The 13,029-nt window shown below is 35.9% G+C and overlaps 1 protein-coding gene across 1 annotated transcript in view; it reads left to right on the plus strand.

Annotated features, from left to right (window-relative positions):
• The window catches only part of Arf6 (ADP-ribosylation factor 6), a 110,322-nt gene that overhangs the window by 79,788 nt on the left and 17,505 nt on the right, over positions 1 to 13,029 (plus strand). The window contains exons 3-4 of the mRNA XM_090405708.1: positions 1,355 to 1,458; positions 11,163 to 11,361. Of these exons, the coding sequence (XP_090261834.1) occupies positions 1,355 to 1,458; positions 11,163 to 11,361 (303 nt within the window). The remainder of the gene's footprint in view (positions 1 to 1,354; positions 1,459 to 11,162; positions 11,362 to 13,029) is intronic.

A 13,029-nucleotide genomic window follows, 5' to 3' on the forward strand; every position in this document is an offset into this window, starting at 1 on the left:
AGGCGAATATACAGATGCTTCATATACAGTGCGAATATATAGTGCCCATGTCTTTTAAGTAGTACAAGATAAGGCAACTTTGGATCCCGAGGATTGTATTCTCGTAAGCTCTCAAGTCAACTTATGAAACTTTCATAGTTTCTACAAACATTCGACTTTGAAATAATGTTGGATCTGGTATCCACTTTGCCTAAAAAAATTGAATTTTTTTAAAGCCACTAAGCTTCCGGTAAGCAAGATGATGGCCTAGTACTGAAATTCATGATTATACATGCCCACATCAAGATTCAAATCCACAACCTCTTGTTTGGAGAATGGATATGCCATTCACAAGGCTGGCAATATTTCTTAATAATGAACCTCAATTTACATGATCTTTTTGCTATTAATTAATATAAAAAACTAATTAGCCAAAAGGCATTAGTTTTATGCTTTCAGTTTATATCTTGAAATTTTAATTTCCATTTGCAAATTCATAAATGCCTGGAAATAATACATGTATTAGTATTTGTTTCCCCACTGTATTTACAGACCAAAGATCAAGTGAAATATCAGGATATTTTGCTCGGCAATTTCTAGGCATGCTCACTCCATAAATTTTTGCATTTATTTCTTTGTTCTGATACATAATGAATGAATTAAATGAAGTGGAGTCTCTCTCTTTCTCTGTTTGTGTGTGCATGGGAAAGAGAGAAATTTGCCTTATTTTATAGTATGAACAGAAAGGAGAGATTCGTGGTGGTTAAGTCTCCATTGATGGTCTGTGTTATTGAGAAGTCAAGAAATCAAAGCGAAAGATTTTTCTGATTTCCTTCTATCATTACATGTGTCCTTGTTAGTCCAGATTTTAAGCAATGGCCAAAAAAAAAAAAAAGATGAATGTTTTATGCAATTTCTAGTGATTGCATAATAAAAATAATAAAGTATGGATACTGTTCTTGTCTAAAATCTCCATCAAGAAAAATAACCATAATGCCAAAGGAACATTATTGTTCATTATAGCTTGTTCATAATTTAATTAACTATTCAAGTTTGGATTCTTTTATATTCTGACAAAAGAATACAAAGAAATGGACCATTTCATTATACTAATTTAGAACACCATATAGCACTGCATCAGCATTGTTAACATTTTTTATAAACCCTTTATCTCACTAGATAGCTCAAGCACCTCATAACTATTATCTTTTGTAAACATATGGAATTTTACTTAGTATGATGATAAAGTTTAATAACTTTGTCATCAGACTGTAGTATGATATAAAAGTTATCAAACTTTAAACAAAGGCATATTGACAATTAAGCCTTTTTGTTACCTTATTTGTTCAGTATTTGAACCTTAATTTATTTTCAGCTGTTTTATATAAACTTAAATTAGGCCAGTCAGTAACTACAATACCAACAGTAGGTTTTAATGTGGAAACTGTTACATATAAAAATGTCAAGTTTAATGTTTGGGTAAGTAAATTTTTATCTATTAAATAATTGCTATGTCGAAATAGTCAGTACTCAATTCACAACATATGTTACTTACAACCACTTCAGTAAATACTACCTCATTTTTGCAACTCATGGACTGGAGTGTTATTTTTTTTATTTTGCTGATGTCAAGACGTAGAATTTTTCTCATGCTATTGCTGCTACTGAGGATGAAATAATCCTCAGATGCTTGGAAGGAATATAATTTCTTTGCAGATGCCACATGGAGTAAGGAAGCAGCAGAGTTTGTAAGTGGTGTTAAGAAGAATTTGATGAAAATGCACGTTCATACATTCACAGGATTCAACAAAGCTAAAAGACTGGTGACGAGATAGTACCACTAGCTGGAGATTTGGAGGTGAAGGTTGACAATGAAGAGGTAGAGCAGTTGATGGTAGCGGTGGAAAAAGTACTTACAGATGAAGCCTTATAGAGGTAGAAGCACCAAGTTGCAGAAGAAAAATAGAAAAGAGAAAAATATGCTTCTGATGAAATGATCAGTTAATAATGCATCGGTCTTTGAAGAATTACTTTTGCTCCATGTGTCTAGCTAATTATTTTACTATCAGCATGTGGTGAGCACTATATACTCATATTTCAGTGTTATTACAGTATTGTATACAGTAATTTTATAAATTGTTTTATTTCATTATAAGTATAACAAGCAGATCTTCACATTTAGGCATTTAAATTAATATATCCTTATAGTTCACATGGTGATTTCCAACTTGCGATCTTTTCAACTTATGACATGATCAGTGGAAAAACGGAACACCATCTTAAGTTGAGGACTGACTATACTCTGGATGTTGACTAGAAATACTAAGACTAATTAATGAGACTACACCAAAAACTTCTGAACAAACATACTGCTGTTTTCATTATACTTTCATAGCTTTAGGCAGTTTTAAGTGTTTAGTCGGACTACTGCACTTGTTCAAAGATTAGAATATTTAGGGGAAATTTTTCCAGCCCATCATCATCAAATCCCTGACATGTACCTTGATGGAATGTACAGGATATTATGATAGTACTAACATGAAAAGTTGCATCATTGCTAACTCTTACAATCCACATTTTTCCTCCAAATTAATCTGTTACCTATCAAGACCCCAATATTTCCAGATCTTATGTTTCAGTCATCTATGACATTTTTTACTGTATTGATCCACCTAGATCTTGGTCTTCCTCTAGGTCTTTTTTCAGTCAGTCTGGCAAAGAACACTTGTTTTGCTAATCTTTCCTCTTCCATTCTCTTTAAGTGACCGTACCACCTGACATTAGCTCTGCTAACACATTCCTGAATGCTAACAATGTCAAGTTCTTTCTAACATTCTCATTTTTCATATGATACTGCCATTGATGCATCTGTTTGTTCCCCTAATCTTTCTCAGAACTCTGATGTATGTGGTCTCCATTCTTTGGTCAAGTGTTTTTTTTCTAACCTGTTACTCAGATTCATAGGTTAAAATTGGTTTAAAAACTGTCTTGTATACAGCTAATTTACTGTTTTGACTTTCTCTCCTATTCCATATAAATTTAATCATTTGACTTCCTACTACGGATGCTTAAGGGTCAAAGCTGTATAACTGGGAGGAGATCTCCACGTAGTCTTTAAAGGAATGCAGATAACTGACCAGGGCTTCTGACCTAATGTCCAATCTTCACCTTCTCATGGTGCAACCTGTTAGGTCTATCTGGATACTGAACGAACAACGATGGGCTGGTAATTTGGGATTTAGCTGACCAAATTGTATTCTTATTAGCTTAAGCCAAAATACAAAATGATGATACAACATGACAAAATTTCATACCGGCTAGGGCGTTGTCCGGTTAAACAAAGCCCCCATTGTTTTTGCCAGGGAACCAGGGTGAACAGCGAAAAGTCAGCTATGGAACAAATCTGAAAGCATACGACAACTTAACATCACCAGAGCTAAAGATTGGTACTATCAACATAAAAAGCCTGAATGGCAAAGAAATGGAGCTACCTGAGGAATTAGATAAGTACCAGATCGACATAATAGGGGTGACTGAAACAAATAAGACAAAAATTGGTGAGATCTTTTTGAGAAATAAATACAAAATGTTATATTCAGGCAATGACAATCAAGGAAAAGAAGGAGTAGCCATAGCATTCAACACAAAATACGAGGCTAATCTTCTTGAATGGAAGGCAGTCTCAAGTGGAGTGATGCAGCTAATATCAGAATTGGAAATTGGACAATGAGACTTATTTGTGCCTATGGTCCCACAGAAGGTTCTACTAAGGTAGAAGTGGAGGAATTTTTTGATGCTTTAGAAAAAGCAGCTGACACAATGAAAAAGGAAAAGTTGGTCCTTGTTAGGGATCTAAATAGCAAGTAGGAAATGATTGTCAGGCATACAAAAATATTGTGGGAAAATTTGGAGAAAAGAGCAAAGCTAATAATAATGGCAAATACTTGTTGGATTTCTGCTCAGGACATGGACTGGTTATTACTAACATCATGTTCGAACATAAAAATGTGCACAAATTCACATGGAGAGAAGAGGCAAGGAATAAGAAAAGTCTCATTGAGTATGTTATTGTCGACAGTGATGTTTTCTCCCTGGTGCAGGACACCAGAGTGTACAGAGGATTTGAAATTGGAAGTGATCACTATTTAGTCTTGAGCAGGATAAAATTGAATTTCATATTGAAAAGAATGACATGTAAGAAGGTTTTAAAGCAAATAAAAGCTGAGCAGCTCTCAGATGTGAACTGTAGAGTAAAATACACAAAGATTATTGAAGAAAAAATGAAAGAGTTTGAGAACAGGAACCAAACCTTGGAGATTCAGTGGGAAGCCTTGAAAAAAACCATGATTGATTCAGCCTGAGAGACATGTCGTGAGGTTGTCTGTAAGTATAGAAAAATCAGAACTCCATGGTGGACACAGGAAGTTAAAATGGCGGTGAAGGAGAAAAGAAGAAAGCATATCAAAAGTTCTTGGCAAATAAATCAGCTTGCGTTCTTTGAGAATACAGAGACAAATGTATAATAAAATTAGTTTAATCCTTTATCCAACTGTGAGCAAACAAAGTTTGCGCCTGAAGTATCTTCAGGACTAGGGTAAAGTGATACAACACCAGGGCAACTCGTTGCAAAGGTGGAGAAAGCTACCAACATTCCTAACTCAGTATCTCCTATAATGCAAAACACATCTCCTTGCGGATATGTCTAATGTTATGCATTAAAGGAAGGGCCACTACCCAGACTAGTTTCGACCTTTATTGAGGTCTCTTCAGTGGGAGCCAGGCCCTAGTGGAAATACCAGGCAGAAGCATTAGCAGGTCATCTCTACCTATAGGAGTTGCCAAATGGTGTGCCACCCTTTTTTAATAAATTACTCTGGATTTAGAGAAAGATGTTGAAAGTTTATTTTTTCACTTGGTTAGAGTATAATAAAATTAGTTTAATCCTTTATCCAAGTGTGAGCAAACAAAGTTTGCGCCTGAAGTATCTTCAGGACTAGGGTAAAGTGATACAACACCAGGGCAACTCGTTGCAAAGGTGGAGAAAGCTACCAGGGCAACTTTGTATCACTTTACCCTAGTCCTGAAGATACTTCAGGCGCAAACTTTGTTTGCTCACACTTGGATAAAGGATTAAACTAATTTTATTATACTCTAACCAAGTGAAAAAATAAACTTTCAACATCTTTCTCTAAATCCAGAGTAATTTATTAAAAAAGGGTGGCACACCATTTGGCAACTCCTATAGGTAGAGATGACCTGCTAATGCTTCTGCCTGGTATTTCCACTAGGGCCTGGCTCCCACTGAAGAGACCTCAATAAAGGTCGAAATTAGTCTGGGTAGTGGCCCTTCCTTTAATGCATAACATTAGACATATCCGCAAGGAGATGTGTTTTGCATTATAGGAGATACTGAGTTAGGAGTGTTGGTAGCTTTCTCCACCTTTGCAACGAGTTGCCCTGGTGTTGTATCACTTTACCCTAGTCCTGAAGATACTTCAGGTGCAAACTTTGTTTGCTCACACTTGGATAAAGGATTAAACTAATTTTATTATACTCTAACCAAGTGAAAAAATAAACTTTCAGAGACAAATGTAAGAAAGCTGAACACTTTGTAAAACTAGCTAAACAAAAATCATGGGAAGACTTTGGCAAGAACATAGAAAATAAATATCAAGAAGGTTGCAAAATATTCTGGAGATTGTTGAAGAAGCTTAGAAATGAAGGAAAGAGTGCTATAAAAGGAGTTAGAGATGATAAAGGTGACATGAAAACTGGAGAAAAAGATATCCTTGAAGTATGGAGTAATTACTTCGAAAAATTGCTAAATGAAACAAGCAGTGATAGCACAGTGGTAAATAACGCTCAACAGTCATACAGTAAGGAATACATATCCATACTTGAAGTAAAAAAAGCCATCAAAGACTTGAAATGTGGAAAGGCAGTAGGAGTAGATGATATTCAGCCAGAAATGCTGAAGTATGGTGGTTATGAAAGTCTTAGTGGCTGCACTGCATTGTTTAGAAAGCCTGGACAGAGGGACGAATTCCCGATGATTGGAGTAGATCTCTAATAGTACTCATATATAAAAAGGGAAATAAAACTGAATGTGAGAATTACAGGGGTATTTCCCTACTGAGTGTTCCTGGCAAGATCTATGCAAGTATATTTGAGAAACGGTTCAGAAGAATTGTGGAAGAAAAGCTTGGTGAAGACCAAGCTGGAATCCGGCCAAATAGACACTGTCAGGATCAGATCTTCACTTTACAACAAATAGTTGAGAAAGCATGGGAATGTAAGAAAGATCTGTATTTATGTTTTGTCGATCTGGAAAAGGCATATGACAAGGTGCCAAGAGAGAAGCTATTCAATACGCTACAGTTATATTGTGTCAATTGGGCATTATAGCAAGCAATAGTTAGTCCTTTTTTGAGTTGTAAGTCAGCAGTTAGAATTGAAGGAAGTACAAGAAGATGGTTTAATGTTCAATCTGGTGTGAGACAAGGATGCACATTATCCCCTCTGTTATTCATTATCTATATGGATCACATTATGAATGAAAATGGTATTAAACATGATATCAGAATTGGAGATGTTAATGTCAGCTCTTTGCTTTATGCGGACCATGTTATACTTCTAAATAAATCCACTACAAGTTTGCAAGATTCCCTGACTAAATTGAATAACTGTTGTAATAGATATGATATGAAGGTCAGCATTAAAAAGACAAAGACAGTGAAATTAGGTAGAATTGTTGAAAATGTCAACTGTGTTGTGAATGTGGAACCTGTGGAACAAGTAAAACATTTCAGCTACTTAGGCTCGATTTTTAGTGAAGATGGTAAATTAAATATGGAAATAGACAACAGAATCAATAAAGCTGGTATGGTAGGAAGTCAATTGAATAAATTCATATGGAATAAGAGAGAAATTAGTCGGAACACTAAATTAGTTATATACAAGACAGTGGTCAAACCAGTTTTAACTTATGGATCTGAGAGCTGGGTCAGAAGTAAAACACTTGACCAAAGACTAGAGACCACAGATATGAGAGTCCTGAGAAACATTAGAGGCATCAATGGCAATATCTTTTTTTTTTTACTAAGTAATTTAAGGAAATTACAACATCAACTAGTATATACATTAAAATAAAATTTTGATATACTTCAATATTTCAGCAACGTCATGTTGCCATTTTCAAGAAACTTAAGAATAAGACACGTGCACGCAGGCACAACAAACAGTAAGTGAGGAAGAAGCAAGAAGCTATTTTTTCTCCTCAATCCTGATGGTGTCCCCTAGCGGGCAATGTTGGTAATCTTGGGCGATTGGGCTGAAGGTCTTCTTATGTAGATTTCCCAAATTTGAGGCAGCTTCATGCCTGAGACTGCCTCAAATTTGGGAAACCTACATAAGAAGACCTTCAGCCCAATCGCCAAGATTACCAACATTGCCTGCTAGTGGGCACTTAAGAGTAGGGGGTTCCAGTTTCTATTCCCCTCCCTCTCTTCCCCATGCATTGTAAATTATACTCTATAAGGATATGCAGACACTCAGAGACTTGAAAAACATCTATTTTGAGTGTATATTAGTAACTATGGTACTGCAGGCTGGCATAGTGCATGGACCTGAATCTGTTAGTAATGCGTTAGAAGAGTTCCTGGTTAGCTGGTGCTTAATCCCACTGCCACATATTCTACTGGAGAGGGAGTTTGAGTATTGGTGAGTATTTGAGTAGCCTCCTGTGAAGGCTACATTGTGGCAAGGAGACTGGTTGCTCTCTGTATGGATATCATTTCAAGGTTACCTCCTCTCACTACATGTCCCCATTCTTTCCTTTCATCCACCAGTGAACCAAAAATGAAAAGGTACACAGTGACACTGCAATCAAGATCGAAAACTGATCCCATCAAACCAAGCTCAATATTCAAATCATCAATATCCTGATATATATTGTCAAGGAATGTTCAGGCTGCTATGACAGCACTCCATGATTTACATTATTAATCTCATCTTGACAGTTTTCCTCCAGATGCATCCTCATATGAAGATGTAAAAACCTCCATTCTTATTGCATGACATCATAATTACACAATATTTCTTGGAAAGCCCAAGTTTGAATCCTACCTAGGACAAGAATCTATAAAGTGTTTCAGCTGAAGGTGAGTTAGCCATTTTCATATGGAGGTGGCAGTGCTTTTCCTCTTGCAAACTTGTTTTTCATCCCTTAAAACAGGCAAACTGGCCAGAAGAACATAGTTAACAGACATAATCACTGCAGCCTTACAGTGAAAGGATGTCCTACATCTTATTAAGGTGGGTGGGTGCCATGACTGTTTGTTCCTCACACTAGTGTCTATAATATTCCCAAACCAACTAAGGCTATGGTCTATGGTCTTAGTTGCTTTCGGAGTAATTCCAAACAGCCCAGACAAAACATTATTTGAGTGCACAACTTGGTCAAAATTACATGCATAGATTATCATCATCATCAAATTCCTGCCATGAACCCTCAAGGGGTGTACAGGATATGATAGTACTACATGAAAAAAATTACATCATTACTAACTTCCTATCTACAATTTTCCTCCAAATCAGTCTGTTACTCATCAAGACTCCAACATTATCAGATCTTACTAAGGTGCTTTGTACCATATCAATCCACCTATATCTTGTCTTCCTCTGGGTTGTTTTGCTGCAACCTGGATGAGAACACTTGTTTTGCTAATCTTTCTTCGCCCATTCTGTTTAAGTGACCATACTACCTGAGATTAGCTCTGCTAACGCATTCCTGGATGCTGACAATGTCAAGTTCTTTCCTAATATCCTCGTTTTTAATAATATATTGCCATTGATGCCTTTTGGTCAAGTGTTTTACTTCTGACCCAGCTCTCAGATCCATAAGTTAAAACTGGTTTGAACACTGTCTTGTATACAACTAATTTAGTGTTCCGACTAATTTCTCTCTTATTCCATATGAATTTATTCAATTGACTTCCCACCATACCAGCTTTGCTGATTCTGTTGTCTATTTCTATATTTAATTTACCATCTTCACTACAAATCATGCCTAAGTATCTGAAATGTTTTACTTGTTCCACAGGTTCTCCATTCACAACACAGTTGACATTTTCAACGATTATACCTATTTTCATTGTCTTTGTCTTTTTATTGCTGACCTTCATACCATATCTATTACAACAGTCATTCAATTTAGTCAGAGAATCTTGCAGACTTGTAGCGGATTTATTTAGACGTATAACATCATCTGCATAAAGCAAAGAACTGATATTAACATCTTCAATTTTGATATCATGTTCAATAATGTACATCCTTGTCAAATAAAGACTAAAGAACTCAAATAAAGACTAAGTATTGCTTGATATAATGCCCCATTGACACCATATAACTGTAGCGTATTGAATAGCTTCTCTCTTGGTACCTTGTCATATGCCTTTTCCAAATCGACAAAACTTCAATACAGATCTTTGTTATATTCCCATGCTTTCTCGACTATTTGTCGTAAAGTGAAGATCTGATCCTGACAGCGTCTATTTGGCCTGAATCCAGCTTGTTCTTCACCAAGATTTTCTTCCACAATTCTTCTCAACCATTTCTCAAGTATACTTACATAGATCTTGCCAGGAACAATCAGTAGGGAAATACATCTGTAATTCTCACATTGTTTTATTTCCCTTTTTATATATGGGTACTATGAGAGCTCTACTCCAATCATCAGGAATTCGTCCCTCTGTCCAGGCTTTCTGAACTATGCAGTGCAGCCACTGTAAGACTTTTATACCACCATACTTCAGCATTTCTGGTCGAATGTCATCTACTTCCACATTTCAAGCCTTTGATGGCTTTTTTTACTTCAAGTATGGATATGTGTCCGGGTGAAATGGCTGCAACATAGGAACTGACGGAGTTTGAAAGAGGCATTGTGATAGGATGGCATGTTGCAGGCTTATTTGTTCAGCAAATTGTTGACAAATTGGGCCATTCTAAGTCAACAGTCACTGATATTATGCTGAGATTGAACACAGGAAGTCAACTGCAAGTGCTACCCACAGTGAATGACCCGCCACACTCACTGAACATAATTGTAAGGTGCTACGAAGGCTAATATGTAAAAACCATCATTTGTTGGCCGACATGTTGAATGCGCAGTTCCACACATTGAGTGGAACACGAATCTGCACAAAAACATCCAGAACTAAAGCCGATGTCATGGGTTTCCATGGTAGGAATACAATGTGCAAGACCCACAATACCCAAATCAACATGCACATAGTATATAAAGCAGAGTAGCGGTGTGGTGATATGGTCCTGTTTTTCCTAGTTTGGCCTCGGACCTCTTTGTGGTACCACGAACATTGAACGTCAAGGTATCTGAACATTCTGGACAATGCAGCGTTTCCTACTTTGTGGCATTTGTATGGAACTGACCATCGTCTCTTTCAGCAAGACAATGCACAGTGTCATAAGGCTGCTGCTGTAACTCTGTGGTTTATGGACATGAATGTCGCCACACTTGACTGGCCTCCACAGAATCCTGGTCTTAATCGTATTGAACTTTGGTGGGATGAACTGGTGCCTCAAGTGAGGTCAAGGAATATCCATCCCACAACAGTCCAAGACCTCGTTACATGCCTATGGGAAGAATGGTCCAAAATTCCCATTGATTGCTATCATATGCTTGTGGAAAGTATGCTCAGTAGAATTGCTGAAGTCATCGCAGTGAAAGGATGTCCTACATTTTATTAAGGTGATGCCATGGCTGTTTGCTACTCACACTATGGTGTCTGTTGACTTCTTTTCAAGCAGTGTATATATAAGCTCTTATAGGGTAGATTTTACACCAAATTTGAAGCAAGACAGTGCATTGGGAATATAGTAGCATTTTCTGTTCGGTGCTATATATTTTCACAAAGAATTTATCTAGCCATTTTTCAAAAAAAAAAAAAAAAAAAATTAATGTAATAAGATGTTTTCTAAAAATCTAAACATAGCCTTACATTATTCTGATGAATTAATGGCAGTTGGCTGGTCAAATTAGAATATTTACTTTTATACAAATTTAATGTGTAAAACATTGTTTCTTCATATGGAAGCCTTTCTAGATTTATATTATATACACTGAAATCATACTAATGTCAAAATGTTTCTGCTATTTCTATTATCAGGATGTCGGAGGACAGGACAAAATTCGACCTTTGTGGAGACATTATTACACTGGAACCCAAGGATTAATATTTGTGGTTGATTGTGCAGATAGAGATAGAATTGATGAAGCTAGGCAAGAGTTGCACAGGATAATAAATGATAGGGAAATGAGAGATGCGATTATTCTAGTTTTTGCCAACAAGCAAGACCTACCAGATGGTAAGATTTCAGTCTCTGTATCTCTTACAACCAAAAGTATTCTAACTTAAAAATCATTAAGCAGTATTATTTCACTTTTTGAATAAACATATTTCATTACATTACATTAACTTTATTCAGTTATATAAATGTATTTAAATTTGCCTTAAATGCATTTCTAAAAAAGGTTGTACAAAAGAGTTTCTGTTCTTCATTCATGATTTTTTTTTAATATAATAATTAAATGGCTCAAGCTTTAGAATTCACATATGCACTTAGCCTCAGTCTTGTCTTTAGTTATTTATTTATTATCTTTCATTCCATTAAGTCAAGACATTGCAAGAAGTTATCATTATCAAACAGTGTTTATCAAACTACATCTTAAACTTTCTCTTTCCACTTTACCACACTCTCAAACAATGCATTCCACCCACCCATCTCTCCAACCAAAAAACTTTGACTCATTCTCTTGCTTACATTCTTCTAATACAACTTCTAGAGATGGTCTTATGTTAAAATATCTGCATTAATCTGGTGCAAATCTATCACTGACTTGTGTCTCAATTGTAGTATCCCTCTGACTCCTATGCACCAAATTCTGGATAGGATTTCCTTTTATTGTCAGACATATTTCCCAGAGACTTCACCACTTTACTTTTCTCTGGATCCTTCCGAAAAAAAAGTAGGTTACTTTGAAACTGGCCTTATGCAGTTGAACTATAACATCTTTATTTTTGTGTTGTTCATTGTTGCCATAATTTGTGTTTTCCTCAGTCTCTTGATGCTGACCTAAATTTCAGGTAATTGTCTGCTGTCACCCTCAGGCTCCTTATCTCCATTATTTCAATACTTCCCCACCAGTTGAATTCACAATATCCCTTCTGTACATTCCAGATTTCGAAACAACATTGAATTGTTAGTCTGCTCATTAGTGTGCATAGATAAGCTATTCAAAGTAAAACATCAGTTATATTCTTCATACCTCTTCTCAGCATTGCATCATCTGCAGATGCCATGTATTTCTATTTAAACCTTTCTTAATATCATTAACTTATAAGTTAAACAATAATGACCATAAGACCTTATGTATCCCAGAAGACTATCCTCTTGTGGAATACTTTTTCCCATAACAGCACAACTTGCTCACATCTTTTTTGGCCAAGTCACTATTTTGCTATTCAGCCTCATCTTCTCCAATTTTATTTGCAATAACTACCTAATTACTATAAAAGTAATTACCTAATTAGTCTGTAGCAGTCTGTCAAAGGCCTTTGAAAACAATGTAACAATGAAAAAATTATTTCATGCAGTTCAGCTTCCTTCCTTTTCTTTTTTTAAGGTCAGAAAATAATATTAACCTTCATATCTAAGTTTCATGCCATAAGAATAACAAAATAATAAAATAAAAATTTCATGATAAGAATAAGACTTTTTAAGTACGAACAATAGCAGATAATGTATTAGTAAAAATTATAACAATTTTAGAGTATCGCTATTCCTTAAACAACTGAATACTGGTCTAAAAAAGTAGTGGTTGTGTTGTCGAGTCCATTGAAGAGCTTCTAGATATGACCATGGAACTGTAGAACTGCTTTGGCAATGTTGAACTTTGGAGTAGAGCTTTTTTCTAAGGTTATTGTCAATTTTCTGTAGAGCTGCAGCATTAGCTGGACAAGAATAGATATGGGC

This window comes from Typopeltis vanoorti, chromosome 15 (genome assembly GCF_054136105.1).
Source record: "Typopeltis vanoorti isolate ZY-2024b chromosome 15, IOZ_Tvanoo_1.0, whole genome shotgun sequence".
NCBI classification, from domain to species: domain Eukaryota; kingdom Metazoa; phylum Arthropoda; class Arachnida; order Uropygi; family Thelyphonidae; genus Typopeltis; species Typopeltis vanoorti.